Below are 12817 nucleotides of genomic sequence, written 5' to 3' on the forward strand. Positions count from 1 at the left end.
ACCAGAAAGTTAAGCGCCCCTAACTTCTGTTTCTGAAAATCAGCTGGGCTGAACTCTGGGAGGATGGGGGGCTAGCGGAAATGCTCTCACTTGCCACGGGACTCCTCACATAGGCAGCAGCCTGAAATGTGCCTGGCCATACGCGAAAAAAATTTATTGACTAATTTTAGGGAGCAAGCCAAACCTACGGGGCGGTGTAAGAACTTTATGCAAGAATGGAAACGCCTGCGGCACTACTTTTCTTACCCTGTGAGCCCTCACGTCCGATGCCCGATGCCCGCGGGCACTAGTCAGCACTCCCCATACACCTCTCTAGCACCGCCTGCCCTGCCCCGTGCTCCCCCACAGCCCTGCCTCGCCGGACCCACCTTCCTGGCAGGCACCCCTTGACTCCGACCCCGCACACCTGGCAGACAGCCTCATGGAGACTGTTGCCCCCAAAATCAGCTCCTGCCAGGGAAGTGGGGAAGGGGCATCTCTGCCCACCAGTGTACCTGCTGCAGTCATAGCCCGGTCCCAACAGAGGGTGCACACAGCCAACCCAGGGGACACCCCTGACGCACACCTGCCACATGAGGCCACTACCTCCCTAGCCAGGAATCACAGCTGACCCACCTAATATATAGAAACAAATACAGAGTTAGACAAAATTAGCAGACAGCAGAAAAGTTTCCACACAAAAGAACAGGACAAAGCCTGAAAAAGAACTAAATGAAAAAGACATAAGCTCTACCTAATAAAGAGTTCAAAGTGATGATTATAAAGATGTTCACCAAACTTAGGGGAATGGATGACCTCAGCAAGGACTTGAATAAAGAGAAAATATTAAAAAGAGCCAATCAGAGCTGGAGAATACAATAGCTGAAAGGAAAAACACAATAGAGGGAGTCAACAGCAGATCAGAGGATGCAGAAGAACAGATCAGTGATCTGGAGGATAGGGCAGTAAAAATCATTCAAGAAGAACGGCAAAAAGAAAAAAAGGCTGAAAAAAATCAGGATAGGTTAAGGGGCCTCTGGGACATCATCAGGCATACTAATGTTCATGTTATAAGGAGTCCCACAAAAAGAAGAGAGAAAGGACCAAAAAACTTAATTTTAGGAAATAACTGAAAAGCTACCAAACAAGGAAAAGATAACAGATATCTAGGTCCCGGAAACACAGATACCCTTAAACATGATGAACCCAAAGAGGCCCATTCGGAGACAGATAATTAAAATTTAATGTTTAAACTCAAAAGTTAAAGACAAAGAGTCTTAAAAGCACCTAGTTTATACAAGGAAGTATCTGTAAAAAGTGATTTTCAGCAGAAGGTCTGAAGGCCAGAAGGCATGATCTATTCAAAGTGCATGAATGGAAAAAACCTACAACCAAGGATACTCTCCTCAGCAGAAATACTATCACTCAGAATTAAAAGTGAGATAAAAAGGTTCCCAGACAAACAAAAGTTAAAGGAGTTCATCACCACTAAACCAGCCTTGCAAGAAATTTTTAAGGGATTTCTTTAAGCAAAAAAGAAAATGCCATAACTCGATGAAAATCACAAAAGAAAAAATTTCACTGGTAACAGTATTATACATTAGTCAATGAGTCCCTTATAAAAGCTAGTATGAAGTTTAAGACAAAAGACAAAAATAGTAAAATCAACTATACCTAGGATAATTAGGAATATACAACATAAACAAGGGCATGAAGGAAAAAATTGTAATGCTTTTAGAATGGGTTTGAACTTAAGCAACCATAAAGTTCAACAGACTACTCTATTCATAGGTTGTTGTAGATACCTCATAGCTACCTCAAAGGTAGCCAGAAGGCATGAGGTGGGGTCAAAAGAGGTTGTTTTGTTTTTTTAAAGTTTATTTATTTATTTTTAAAAGAGAGAGAGAGTGCATGAAGGCACAGGCACAGGAGGGGCAGTGAGACAGAGGGAGGAATTCTCTGTAGAGTCAGACTTGGGGCTTGAACCCACAAACCATGAGATCATGACCTGAGCTGAAATGAAGAATCAGATGCTTAATTGAGTGAGCCACCCAGGCTCTCATTTTGTTGTTTTGTTTTTTTAAATAGAAGACATTAGAGCAGGTAGTAATCCAGTAAAGAGGGAGTAATCAGTGATGGAAAAGAAGGGAAGGTAATCATGATTTGAAAATTCTGACACGTCAATAATTAAATAAAAGTCCCTTAAATTATATGAAAAACTTACAGCAAAAACTCCTTAATTCTGTTTGTTTTAAACTCCTTAATTTTGAACAGTTCTGTGAAGATTTCTGTTGTTTTGTTAGCTGCTTCTCATTACCTAAGTATTTAATTTTGAGTTTACATGTATCCAGTATTCTGCCTGCTCAGAGTTTAACTTTCCCTATAATTTATACACGTCACAGGTAATAAATCTGTGCCCATGAGTATTATTTTGTTGTGCCTAGCAGATCAAATTTTGGGAGCCAGACTAGCCTGGTCTAAGTCCCAGCTGGGCTACGTGGTAGCTGTGTGGCCTTGAATAAGCTAATTAAAATCTCTGAGCTTCAGTATTCCTTTCTAGCAAAAGCTAGTAAGTCACAAGGATGAAAGGGACAGTACAGGGAATAGAGTCAGTGGCACTATACTAGCTTGTGTGCCGACAGAGGGGAGTTACACTTGGGGCAAACACAGCGCAATGTAGGCAATTGTTGAACCACTACGTTGTACACCTGAAACTAATAGAACATTGTGTGTCAATGTCAATTAAAAATTACCTATTAGGTTGCTCTGAGGCTTAAATAAGAAAATATATGTAAAGTGGCATCTAGCAGACATTCCATTAAGTAACAGCTGATATTATCATTATCAGTACCACATAGGCAAATAAAAAGCAAAGTGAAAAATATTCATATAATTAAAAATTTACACCTGTAAAACTCAATAAATTGCCTAGTGAGTTAAATGACAAATTTCTTCTGAATCACCCAAGTCATCTCTGCTTTCATCCAGCTTTCACAAGGTATGCCTTAAATATTTTATGGAACTAGACAGAGGTAGTGCTTGCCCAGTAGTGTAAATGTACTAAATTCCACTAAATCATACACTACAAAATAAAATGTCTCCATGTACTGCCAAATGTCTCTGAATGGGGGGCTGGGGGCAAAATCGTCTCCACGGAGAACCACTATTCTCAAGTGGAACATGGGTAAAAAGAGAGCGAGAGATCTAAGAAACAGAATTCTTACACGTGCATAAATGCAGAGGAAGGCATCTCAAGAACTGAACTAACGTGACATTTTATATATGTGTGCGTGTATATATATAATATATATGTATAATTCTCACATATGTATATAATTCCAGGAAATTCCGATATTAAAAAGTTTTCTACAAAAAAACCACTATGAAGCTGAATAAAATATATGGATGACAGTTTTCCTGAACTAAACAGCAGCACTGCGGGCCTCTGAGCAGGGACACATGAGGAAGGCGCGGGGAAGCCTTACAGCTGCGCAGCTCACAGCCTGGAGGCCGCACTCAGGCGGCGGCACTAGCAGGAGAAACCGAGCCGGCGGCTGCCTGATGAGAGGAGACAGACGCCAGAGCTCTGGGGCGCCAAGGCAGCCAGCGCTTGTGAGGCAGACTATTGGGTATGGAAACACACACACACAAACACACAGAGATGGGGGGGACTGGAGACAGGAAGGGAAGGGAGCTCCTGAGATATGCAAAGGGATCCCTTCCAGTCTTTGACGAAGCATGGATCTCTAAGTGCGTTAGGTTGGGAGGCTGAGAAAGTAGCATCAGAAAGTGGGACAAAATGGAGGTCACAGAGGCTAGAAGTAGTTTGTACTCCCAACAGCCAAGTAAAGAGCCCTTGAAATACACAGGATACTGGGTAGATTCCTCAGGAAGGCTGTGACTTAAGTAGGGGGGCTTTAGCCTCACATTAAAGGCTGCTATAGACTTGTTACAAGGAAGCTTAAAAGCCAGCTTCAACCCAATCTGCATGTGACTCATTTATGGCCAGAATAAAGCCCACCACGCAGGCCGACACAACAATATCCAGCCCTCAAGGCGAAACAAAGCAAAACAAAACCTCACAATATCTAGTATCCTGTCCAAAATTACCAGGCTTGCAAAGGAGCAGAAAAATAGGACCCATGGAAAGAGGGAAGGGGAAAAAGCAAATGGCAAAATGGTACAGAAATGACAGATGTCGTGAAATTAATAGGCCCAGGTCTTAAAGCAGCTATTACAAATATCATACATATGCAAAGATGCCAAGGAAAGCATGAACATAAGGGAAAATATAAGACCCAAATGGAACTTCTAGAAGTGAAGCTACAATACCCCAAATGAAAATTGAGTAAAACCAACAACAGATTGGCCACCGCACAGAAGAGTAGTGAATGTGAAGACACAGTTACTGGAACTTTTTTTTTTTAGTATTTCTTATTGGTGCTTCTAAGTATATGTGTTTATAACAGTTAAAGTGGGATAGAGGTGAATCCAAGAGTTCTACAGCAGGTGTTCTAAAATATACTGCATACTCGACAAACTATTCAAGTCACACAAAACCATTTTTTCAGTCTTTTCAACTGAGAAGAGCCCAAATGCAGCACGCTTCCCCTCCTGAGATGGTTCATACTGAGCAGGCTTTGGTTTCAGGTTTTTTTTTTTTCTACAATAGCTTCATATTTCTCTTTCATTTCTGTCAATTCTAGGTGAAGTGGCTCTACTTCTGAGATTTCTTGGGTCGCAGCTCCAAAGTGATGCTTTAGAAGCCCAAAGCACTAGTAGGTTTCTCTAGTTCTTCCTAGAAGGCTACCAGTACCTTGGTCAGTGTGCCCACACCCCGACTTCTCCTGGGACCTTCAGAAGAGCTCGTGCCTCGAGGTCGTGGTGTTGTAATGGGCCAGAGCGACCCTGGCACCAGTGTAGCTCGTGCCCCAAACTGTGGCCGGTGGGCTCTAGGAACTGGAATTTTTATGTATGGTGATTTGTATTTTTTATTATGTGTGGTGAATTATTAAATTGTTTCATGGGACCTAACCAAATATCCAAGCATTTGTTAAACCTTTTTTTCCTTTGCTGATGTAAGATATAATCGTTATCAAATATGAAGTTGTCTGATTCTGTCTTTTTAAAATTTTCTTAATGTTTACTTTTGAGAGAGAGAAAGAGAGAGAGAAAATGAATGTGAGCGGGGGAGGGGCAGAGAGCAAGGGAGACACAGAATCAGAAGCAGGCTCCAGGCTCCGAGCTGTCAGCACAGAGCCCAAAGCAGGGCTCGAACCCAGACAGGGAGATCATGACCATGACGTGAGCCGTAAGTCAGACACTCAATTGACTGAGCCACCCAGGTGCCTCTGATTCTGGGCATTTCTAATGCAGCCATCACTCCGTGTCATAATGGGTCATGGTGCTTCAGTTATTAGAGTTGACAATACATTTTAACATTTGATAGGCAAGTCTTCCCTCATCACTCTTCTTTTTTTCAAAATTTCTTATCCATTCTTGCAGGTCCACTCAAGGTGATCCCTGGAACTTCACTGCATTTCAAGATGTTATTGAAGAAACATAAATTTGGAAAAATGAAGCATCTTTATAATATCAATTTTTTCTTCCAGAGACTCTCAGTAAAGTTTTGTGATTTTTTTTTTATACAAGTCCCTCTTTTTTCCTTCGGTTTCCAAAATAATTCTCTATTTCTAACATTTTTACTTGTCTAACAGTGATATATTTTGTTTGCTTCAATCCCTACTGTATTTGATTTCCTATTTATCACTAATTCAATCCCACTCTTTCCCCAACTTACCTACTCTTTCAGTATATCCAAACATAATAGGTGTTTTATCAAATTCTTTGTGCTGCTCTGATGTGAACTCAGTGTTCTTCTGAGGATTCCCTGCTCCGTCTTCTGACCTGGGCCTTCTGTTTCCTAGATTTCATACAATCTTTCTACTTGCTGTCTCTAATCAGATTAGTGCTAACATAGGCTTTGTCATTATGTCACAGGTGTTGCTAGAGGTCGTGAAAAAGACTTTTCTGTAACTGGTGCAAGGGGATCATGTATTAAAAACAGTAAAACTGGCTTCTATTTCAACCATACACAAAAATCAATCCCAAGTGGATTACACATGTAAATGTGCAAACAATAAAAGCTTCTAGAAGATCAGAAGAATATCTTAATAACAAGATATAAAGAGTTCTTCAATAAGACACAAAAAGCACTAACCATAAATTTACAATTAAAAACATCTGCTCTTTAAAAGATACTATAAAGACAATAACCTGCTGAAGAGTGGAAGAAATCTGCAACATACTTAATAAAAGACTAGATCGAAGAATATGTTAGAACTCTTCCAAATCTGTAAGAGACAAGCAATCCAACAGAAAAATGAGCAATGGGTAAGCAAAGTACAAAAAAGAGGCGATCTTAAAGGTCAATAAACATGCAAAATAGTGCTCAGTTTTTTAAAGAAGTTTATTCATTCTGAGAGAGAGTGTGCATGTGTGCACAAGGCAGGGAGGGACAGCGAGAGAGGGGGAGAGAGAGGGAGAGAGAGGGAGAGAGGGAGAGGGGGGGGGAGAGAGAGAGAGAGAGAGCAGGGAGAGAGAGAGGGAGAGAACGAACCCCAAGCAGGCTCTGAGCGGAGCACGTGGCTCAATCACGACGAGATCATGACCTGAGCCAATATCAAGAGTCAGACGCTTAACCACCTGAGCCACCCAGGTGGATCCGGTGCTCCAGTTGATTAAAAATTCAGCAAAAGACAGAATAAAACCACAAAAACACACCAGCTCTGATTAACAAAAATGTACAAGACTGGCAATATCAAGTACTGGCAAGGATATGAAGCAAAATGAACTCACACACACAGTTGGTGGGAATATAAACAGGCATGATGATGTCAGCAAACAAATTAGCATAATCTAGCCAAAGTGAAGACTGGAGGAACTTAAGACCCAGCATTGCCACTTCCGGCTCTATTCTCTAGGGAAAGCTTGCTTATGTGCTCCAGCCGACATAAACAGGAGAATCTCCAGGACAGCTTGGTTTTTAGCAACACTGGAACAGGATCCCAAAACCAGAGAATGGATAAATTATGACTTAGTCGAAGAGTGGGCAGTATGTAACTACACAAACTACAGCTCATGAGCAGCGTCAGCAAATCAGGATAAAAAGAGTACATACTACATGAATCCATTTGTAGAAGTTCAAAAATGAAGCTAAAGTATATGAATTATACAGGTAAGAATCTATGTGATGAACAGGGAATTATAAGTTCCAAATTCATGGAACTGATTACCTTGGTAGCAGGTGGAAAACAGGAGATACAATCAGAATGAGGCATACAAGAGGATGTCGAAGATGTTGAGAAATTAACTACTGAGTTGAGTGGTGGGGATTCAGGTGTTCTTTTTACTAAGCCATAAAAATACATCACATACTCTTCTGTATTTGTAGGTCAAAATAATTAAAGTGAAAATTTTTTAATGCCTAATTTTTGAGAAAGAAACAGAGTATGAGTGGGGGAGGGGTAGAGAGGAAGACACAGAATCTGAAGCAGGCTCCAGGCTCTGAGCTGTCAGCACAAAGCCTGATGCGGGGCTCGAACTCATGAACCATGAGATCATGACTGCAGTGAGGTCGGACGCTTAACCAACTGAGCCACCCAGGCGCCCCTAAGATATATATATATTTTTTTAAAAAAACACTTATAGTCTGCAGATCCCCTCATTAAACCTTAAGCATTAGGCCTCATTAAACCCTTGCTTATTACTCTGTAGGATTGTTTTCTAGAGTGACCTGGGGACACTCCTACCATGGGAATGCAGGCATAGCAGGCCCAGGGGAAGTAGGGGATTAAGTGAAAGTCTACATACTGCATAACAACCACCCCCCTTCCCTTTCTCCAAACTGATCACCACATTCCTTAGCTATCATCTCATGAAGTTCAATATATCAATTTTAACCTATCACAAGCCAATTCCCTATGGGTTACTATATCCCACAGATGTGCTCTCTCACTGCTCTATGGCCCTACTGTGTCCCCGTATGAACGACACGGCCTTCCCGGCTGGGAGCGCAGCACTAGTGTTCTCCATGGAGAGCTCACGGCAGTAACACGGTCATCATCATTACGTGCTTAACTTTTGGGTGAGCTGTTGGTGGTCTGGGTGTGTAATGGTGTATTAACTTAGAAAACAGTCTGTGACAAAAATGCAAGATTATCTGTTTTGGAATTGATCATGTGATAAAAGAGCCAAAAAAAAAAGGTTAAGACTTACCTCTGCCACTTCCTTTTGAAAAGTCAATGTCATCTGGGTTCTGCCATAAACAAAAGGCCCATCTCTACAAGAAACATTTTCAAGCCACTTGATAATCAGTGGAGTCGATACATTAAAGGGCAGATTTCCAATAATATGTACATTTGGAGGATCTGGTTAGCAGAAGAAAAAATAACTTGTAATGATTTCATCACACCATTCTGAATATTATTTTAGTTAAGAGTAAAATCAAGTTGGATACTAATAGTATCACACAAAAATATATGAAAAGACATGGCTAAATACTTTTCAATCCATTTATTCTTCAAAAGCAATGTTTTCTCATCATCAGCTTTGAATTATTAAGAAAAACATTCTACCTTAATTAGTGTTCAAAGTCCTCAGGTTTTCTGGCTTAGGAAAAACATGAAAAGACTTGGTGTGAGGAAAAAGGTAATGTGATCTGGACATGAGGAGGTCACAGTGTCCACAGGGCACCCGAGGGAAGCTGCCGGAGGATCAGATGCCCAGGAAGGGGACACAGGCTGCGTACAGAGCTGGAAGTGTCTGCAGCACACAGTAGGGAAGTGGCACCACAGGCACAGAGTAATCTGGGCAAATCCGGAGCACACGAGCAGGTGCTCGAGAAGAAACATCGCAGGAACAACATCTAAGAGGCAGCTGGAAAAGTAACCACCAGCAAGCAACAGCTGGAGAAAGTCACACAGTGTAAAAGGAGGAATGGAAGGACCTGTATCAGGAAGACAGGGGCAGAGAAAATGTCCAGAAGAAGAGTAGGGAGCAGTCAGATGAAGGCCTGAGAACCCAGTCATGTAAGGTCTGAAAGAGGAAATCAGGAGGTCACTCTGACTCCGGTGTGACTGGGCGGGACTGGAAACCTGAAGGCGGTGTGCTGAGAACATGCCGGAAGGCAGAGACAGGCAGTGCCCACCTCTCTGCAGGAGCCTGGCGGCGCAGAAGCAGTTAGGTGAAGGGGCGCCAGCAGCACAGGTTCCGAAGGGCTTTACAGTCAAGTAACACCCCATCTATTCTGTCTTCCAAAGAGATGGCACACAGTAGGGACCCAGTAAACCGTCTAAAATGAAGACGGCCTCGTCTGGTCACAGAACGTGAGACAGTGGTAACTGGGTGTGGCTTGGCTTACCAAAACATTTCTTTTTTCATCATTTGGAAAAAGTAACACTTCATAGTTTATCCCATCATTGCATGGTATCATAAAAATAGCAAGTTTATTTGAAGAGAACCATAAATGTTTGAAAAGTATGAGACAAAATAGAAGAAAAGGTAACTAGATTTATCATTTTGGAAAAGAGGAGAAAAGCAGAAAATATTATAATGTACACTACATATTTAATTCTGTTTTAATAATATGTAATATAAATGTATAACATTTGTAATATGTAAAGGCGTAAGTCATAAGTACTATAAATAATTATAAAAGAAAATAAGAAAACCAACACAAATCACTTACCATCTTCCCACCGTCTTTTAAGACTTTCTGGAAAAGCCCTTTCTACCTTATATGTCAACACATCTCCATGGACAATTCTCAGTTTTCCAGGTGCTGCATCGGAGAGCATCTAGTTTACAAAAAGGTCAATAAAATGAGCTCATACTTTGGAGAACAGTGAAATGCACACACACACACACACACACTGTATACACTCACACGCACACACCCCTGCACCAAACATAAAACTTGATTCTTTAAATCCATGGTTTAAAAAAACAACCACCACCCAGACGCAGTCCCTGAAGCCTCTGAAGTTGAAAACGCAGGAGTGAATACATAGGTCACTAAGAACAAACACACCTGCTAAGGCAGATTCTAAGGAAGAGGTGACCCTCTTTCCACATCAGGTCTCCCCTCAAGCAGCTCAGACATCCTTGGCTCCAAAGCAGGGAACTTTTGCCCGGAGCACCCCTTGGTCCTGCGGATTTTCTCTCCTCATCCTCTCTCTGCCTAATTCTGGCCACTGAGAGGAAGGATGAAAGAAACATCATAGAAGTCAGAGAAGAGACCCTGGACCAAGGCACCCACTTTGTAGGTCCCTCCCGCCGCCCCTGGGTAAATTGTGCCGGCACAAGCTTCTGTGCAGCATATGACACACTGCCCTGCAGTTGTGCAGATGGGCTGCTTCTCCCTGTGAGAACACAGGCACCTTCAGGGCAGCACCTGTTTATCATCTGTCTTACTGTCCACTGCAGCTACAGAGTGCATAGTTGGTGCCTCACATTTTTTGGTAAGTGAATGATTAGGTGAACATTCAACTATAAAACTGGAAACTTCCCCTCCCAGCTGGAGATTTAAGGTTTCCAAAATTTGTAAGGTCAAGAAACTTTTCAAAAAGTTATTTTGCTGATAAATCAGGTAGAATTATACAAGTAACACTTCAAAAATACAGAGCTGAAATGCTTATCCTGGTAAGAAACTGAACATTTTCAGTTTGGGAATCATCTAGTCTGGTGTATTTAGTCATGGTAGTTTAGCAAAAAAAAAAAAAAAAAAAAAAAAATNTACTAACGTACTTATGGATTATTTTAAATTACCAAATTTGCTAAAACTTAATCTGAGGAGTTCTAGACAGTAAATCATGGAAAAAATAACTTCCAACATATTATGAATAAAAAAAGGAGATAACTCTCTTTGGGACAGGCTCTTATTGCATAAAAGCTATGTATTTAATGATTGCATTTACCATTAACGAAGAATAGCAGTTGTTTTCTATAATTATGCTTCACATAATTAAAACAAAACAAATCTGCACAGCAAAAACAAAGAACTAAAAGCTTATGCTTCATGATTGTATATATAGAAAGTAATAAAGTAGTCAGTAATTAAGACTAAAACAAAAACATGTAAACTTGGATCGCTGGCATTAATATACATGTGCTCTGAAAACGATGTTTGAAATGTTAATTTTTTTCTGCACTGACACACAGAACTGCAGAGCAGAAAACTGGTCTAACCCATATTCACCTTCCTTTCCCAGGTTTAAAGTTGCATTTCTATTCTATTTCTCTAGGATTCCTCTTCAAACTTAAGTCTCAGTCAATGACAAAGCAAATCCTCCCATTTTCTAAAAAGTCTACCTCCTCCAAGACTACTCTCTAGTTTGATTTTCCCTTTTCAGATTCCCCAACTGAGGAAGGAATGAATACTAGTGACCACAGCTTTATGTGAAAGCCCTAAAGAAATTATGGGGGTGAAAAACACTGTACAAACTAAAATGATAGTATGAACGATTACAGATAATAGCCATTTAAACACCTAATGATATTCAGCACACACTTTCTAACCAACCACGAACAGAAAATGACATTTTCATTACCGTGACAACTTTGGAGGACGGTGGAGAGGCAGGAAAGATCACTATTAGATCCATTCAAGAAGAACGCAGCCGGCTACTCTACACTTTAAAACCTTGATGGTGTTCGTTCATAATGTGCTCAAAGGCACAGCTGACTATGAATGCAGGCACCCAATTATAGTCAAATGAGTATTTTTATAGACACTCAAATTGTTCTATCATTTTTATTTTAGTTTTCAATCCTATATCCTTCCAAAATGAGATTTAAGTCAGTTTAGAGTAAAAGGCATTCATTAGATAAGGCTGTAAAAGAAGAAACAGAAAACCAGACGATGAAAGGAGAAGCAGGCATGTAAATCCCACAGGTGTTAGCTTTCACAGTTTATATACTGAATTATAGAATTCTTACTCTCTATTGGAAATAATTATACTAAATCTCCAGAAGAGAAAACATTTTTTTCTCCTAGCATTAGGTTTTGTGAGGGGCATATGGAACAAAACAGAGAATGCCTTTAACAAAAATAAGGAAACAAATGCAGTATTCTTCATATGCTCACTTAAAAAAAATCTCTCTCTTCTAAGTCAAGATCTTAGAGGTAGCTTTTCTACAAGGGGCAAGCACCTATGGTCCATCTAGGTAATATGTTGGTCATCTAATTTGACAAGGAAATACAATTTTAATTTATTTATATTTACTTTGAGAGAGACAGGAAGAGAGAGAGCCCACAAGCAGGGGAGGCGCAGAGACAGAGAGGGACAGAGGATCAAAAGTGGGCTCTGTCCTGACAGAAGAGAGACCAATGCCGGGCTCAAACTTAAGAATTCAGGTTATGACCTGAGCTCAAGTTGGACACTTAACCAACTGAGCAACCTAGGTGCCCCGGATGAGGAAATAATTAATGCAACTTTTGGAACTTATGCACAACTAGAAATTCCTTGAGAACAAAGAACTATACTGAATGGCCATTTTGTATGTTTTATGCCACCTTCTCACGGTAGGGGAGGGGCTCATAGCAGCCCACATTGTAGAGGGAGTTAAAGCCTTCATCCCACAGCCTGGTGCTGTTACTTTCCTCCTGACCTGTTAGAGAAGGGACGTGAACATTGCTGAAGTAAGTGCCAGGCAAACTATAGGAGAATGAAAGAATCTGTGATACAGAATATGGCAGGTGAAAAACAACTTTTATTCTCCTGTAGAATACAACAGAAAAGATTAGTGCTATTATTCAAAAGGAATTTAAGATAATGTC

At 40.7% G+C, this 12817-nt stretch overlaps 1 protein-coding gene across 1 annotated transcript in view; it reads right to left on the reverse strand.

Moving 5' to 3' along the window:
- TFB1M (transcription factor B1, mitochondrial) overlaps positions 1-12817 on the reverse strand; it is a 72994-nt gene that overhangs the window by 44049 nt on the left and 16128 nt on the right. The window contains exons 3-4 of the mRNA XM_077755102.1: positions 9728-9836; positions 8257-8408 (exon numbers count right to left, since the gene is read on the reverse strand). Of these exons, the coding sequence (XP_077611228.1) occupies positions 8257-8408; positions 9728-9836 (261 nt within the window). The remainder of the gene's footprint in view (positions 1-8256; positions 8409-9727; positions 9837-12817) is intronic.

The sequence above is a fragment of the Crocuta crocuta genome, unplaced genomic scaffold (genome assembly GCF_008692635.1).
Source record: "Crocuta crocuta isolate KB4526 unplaced genomic scaffold, BGI_CrCroc_1.0 scaffold11, whole genome shotgun sequence".
NCBI lineage: Eukaryota > Metazoa > Chordata > Mammalia > Carnivora > Hyaenidae > Crocuta > Crocuta crocuta.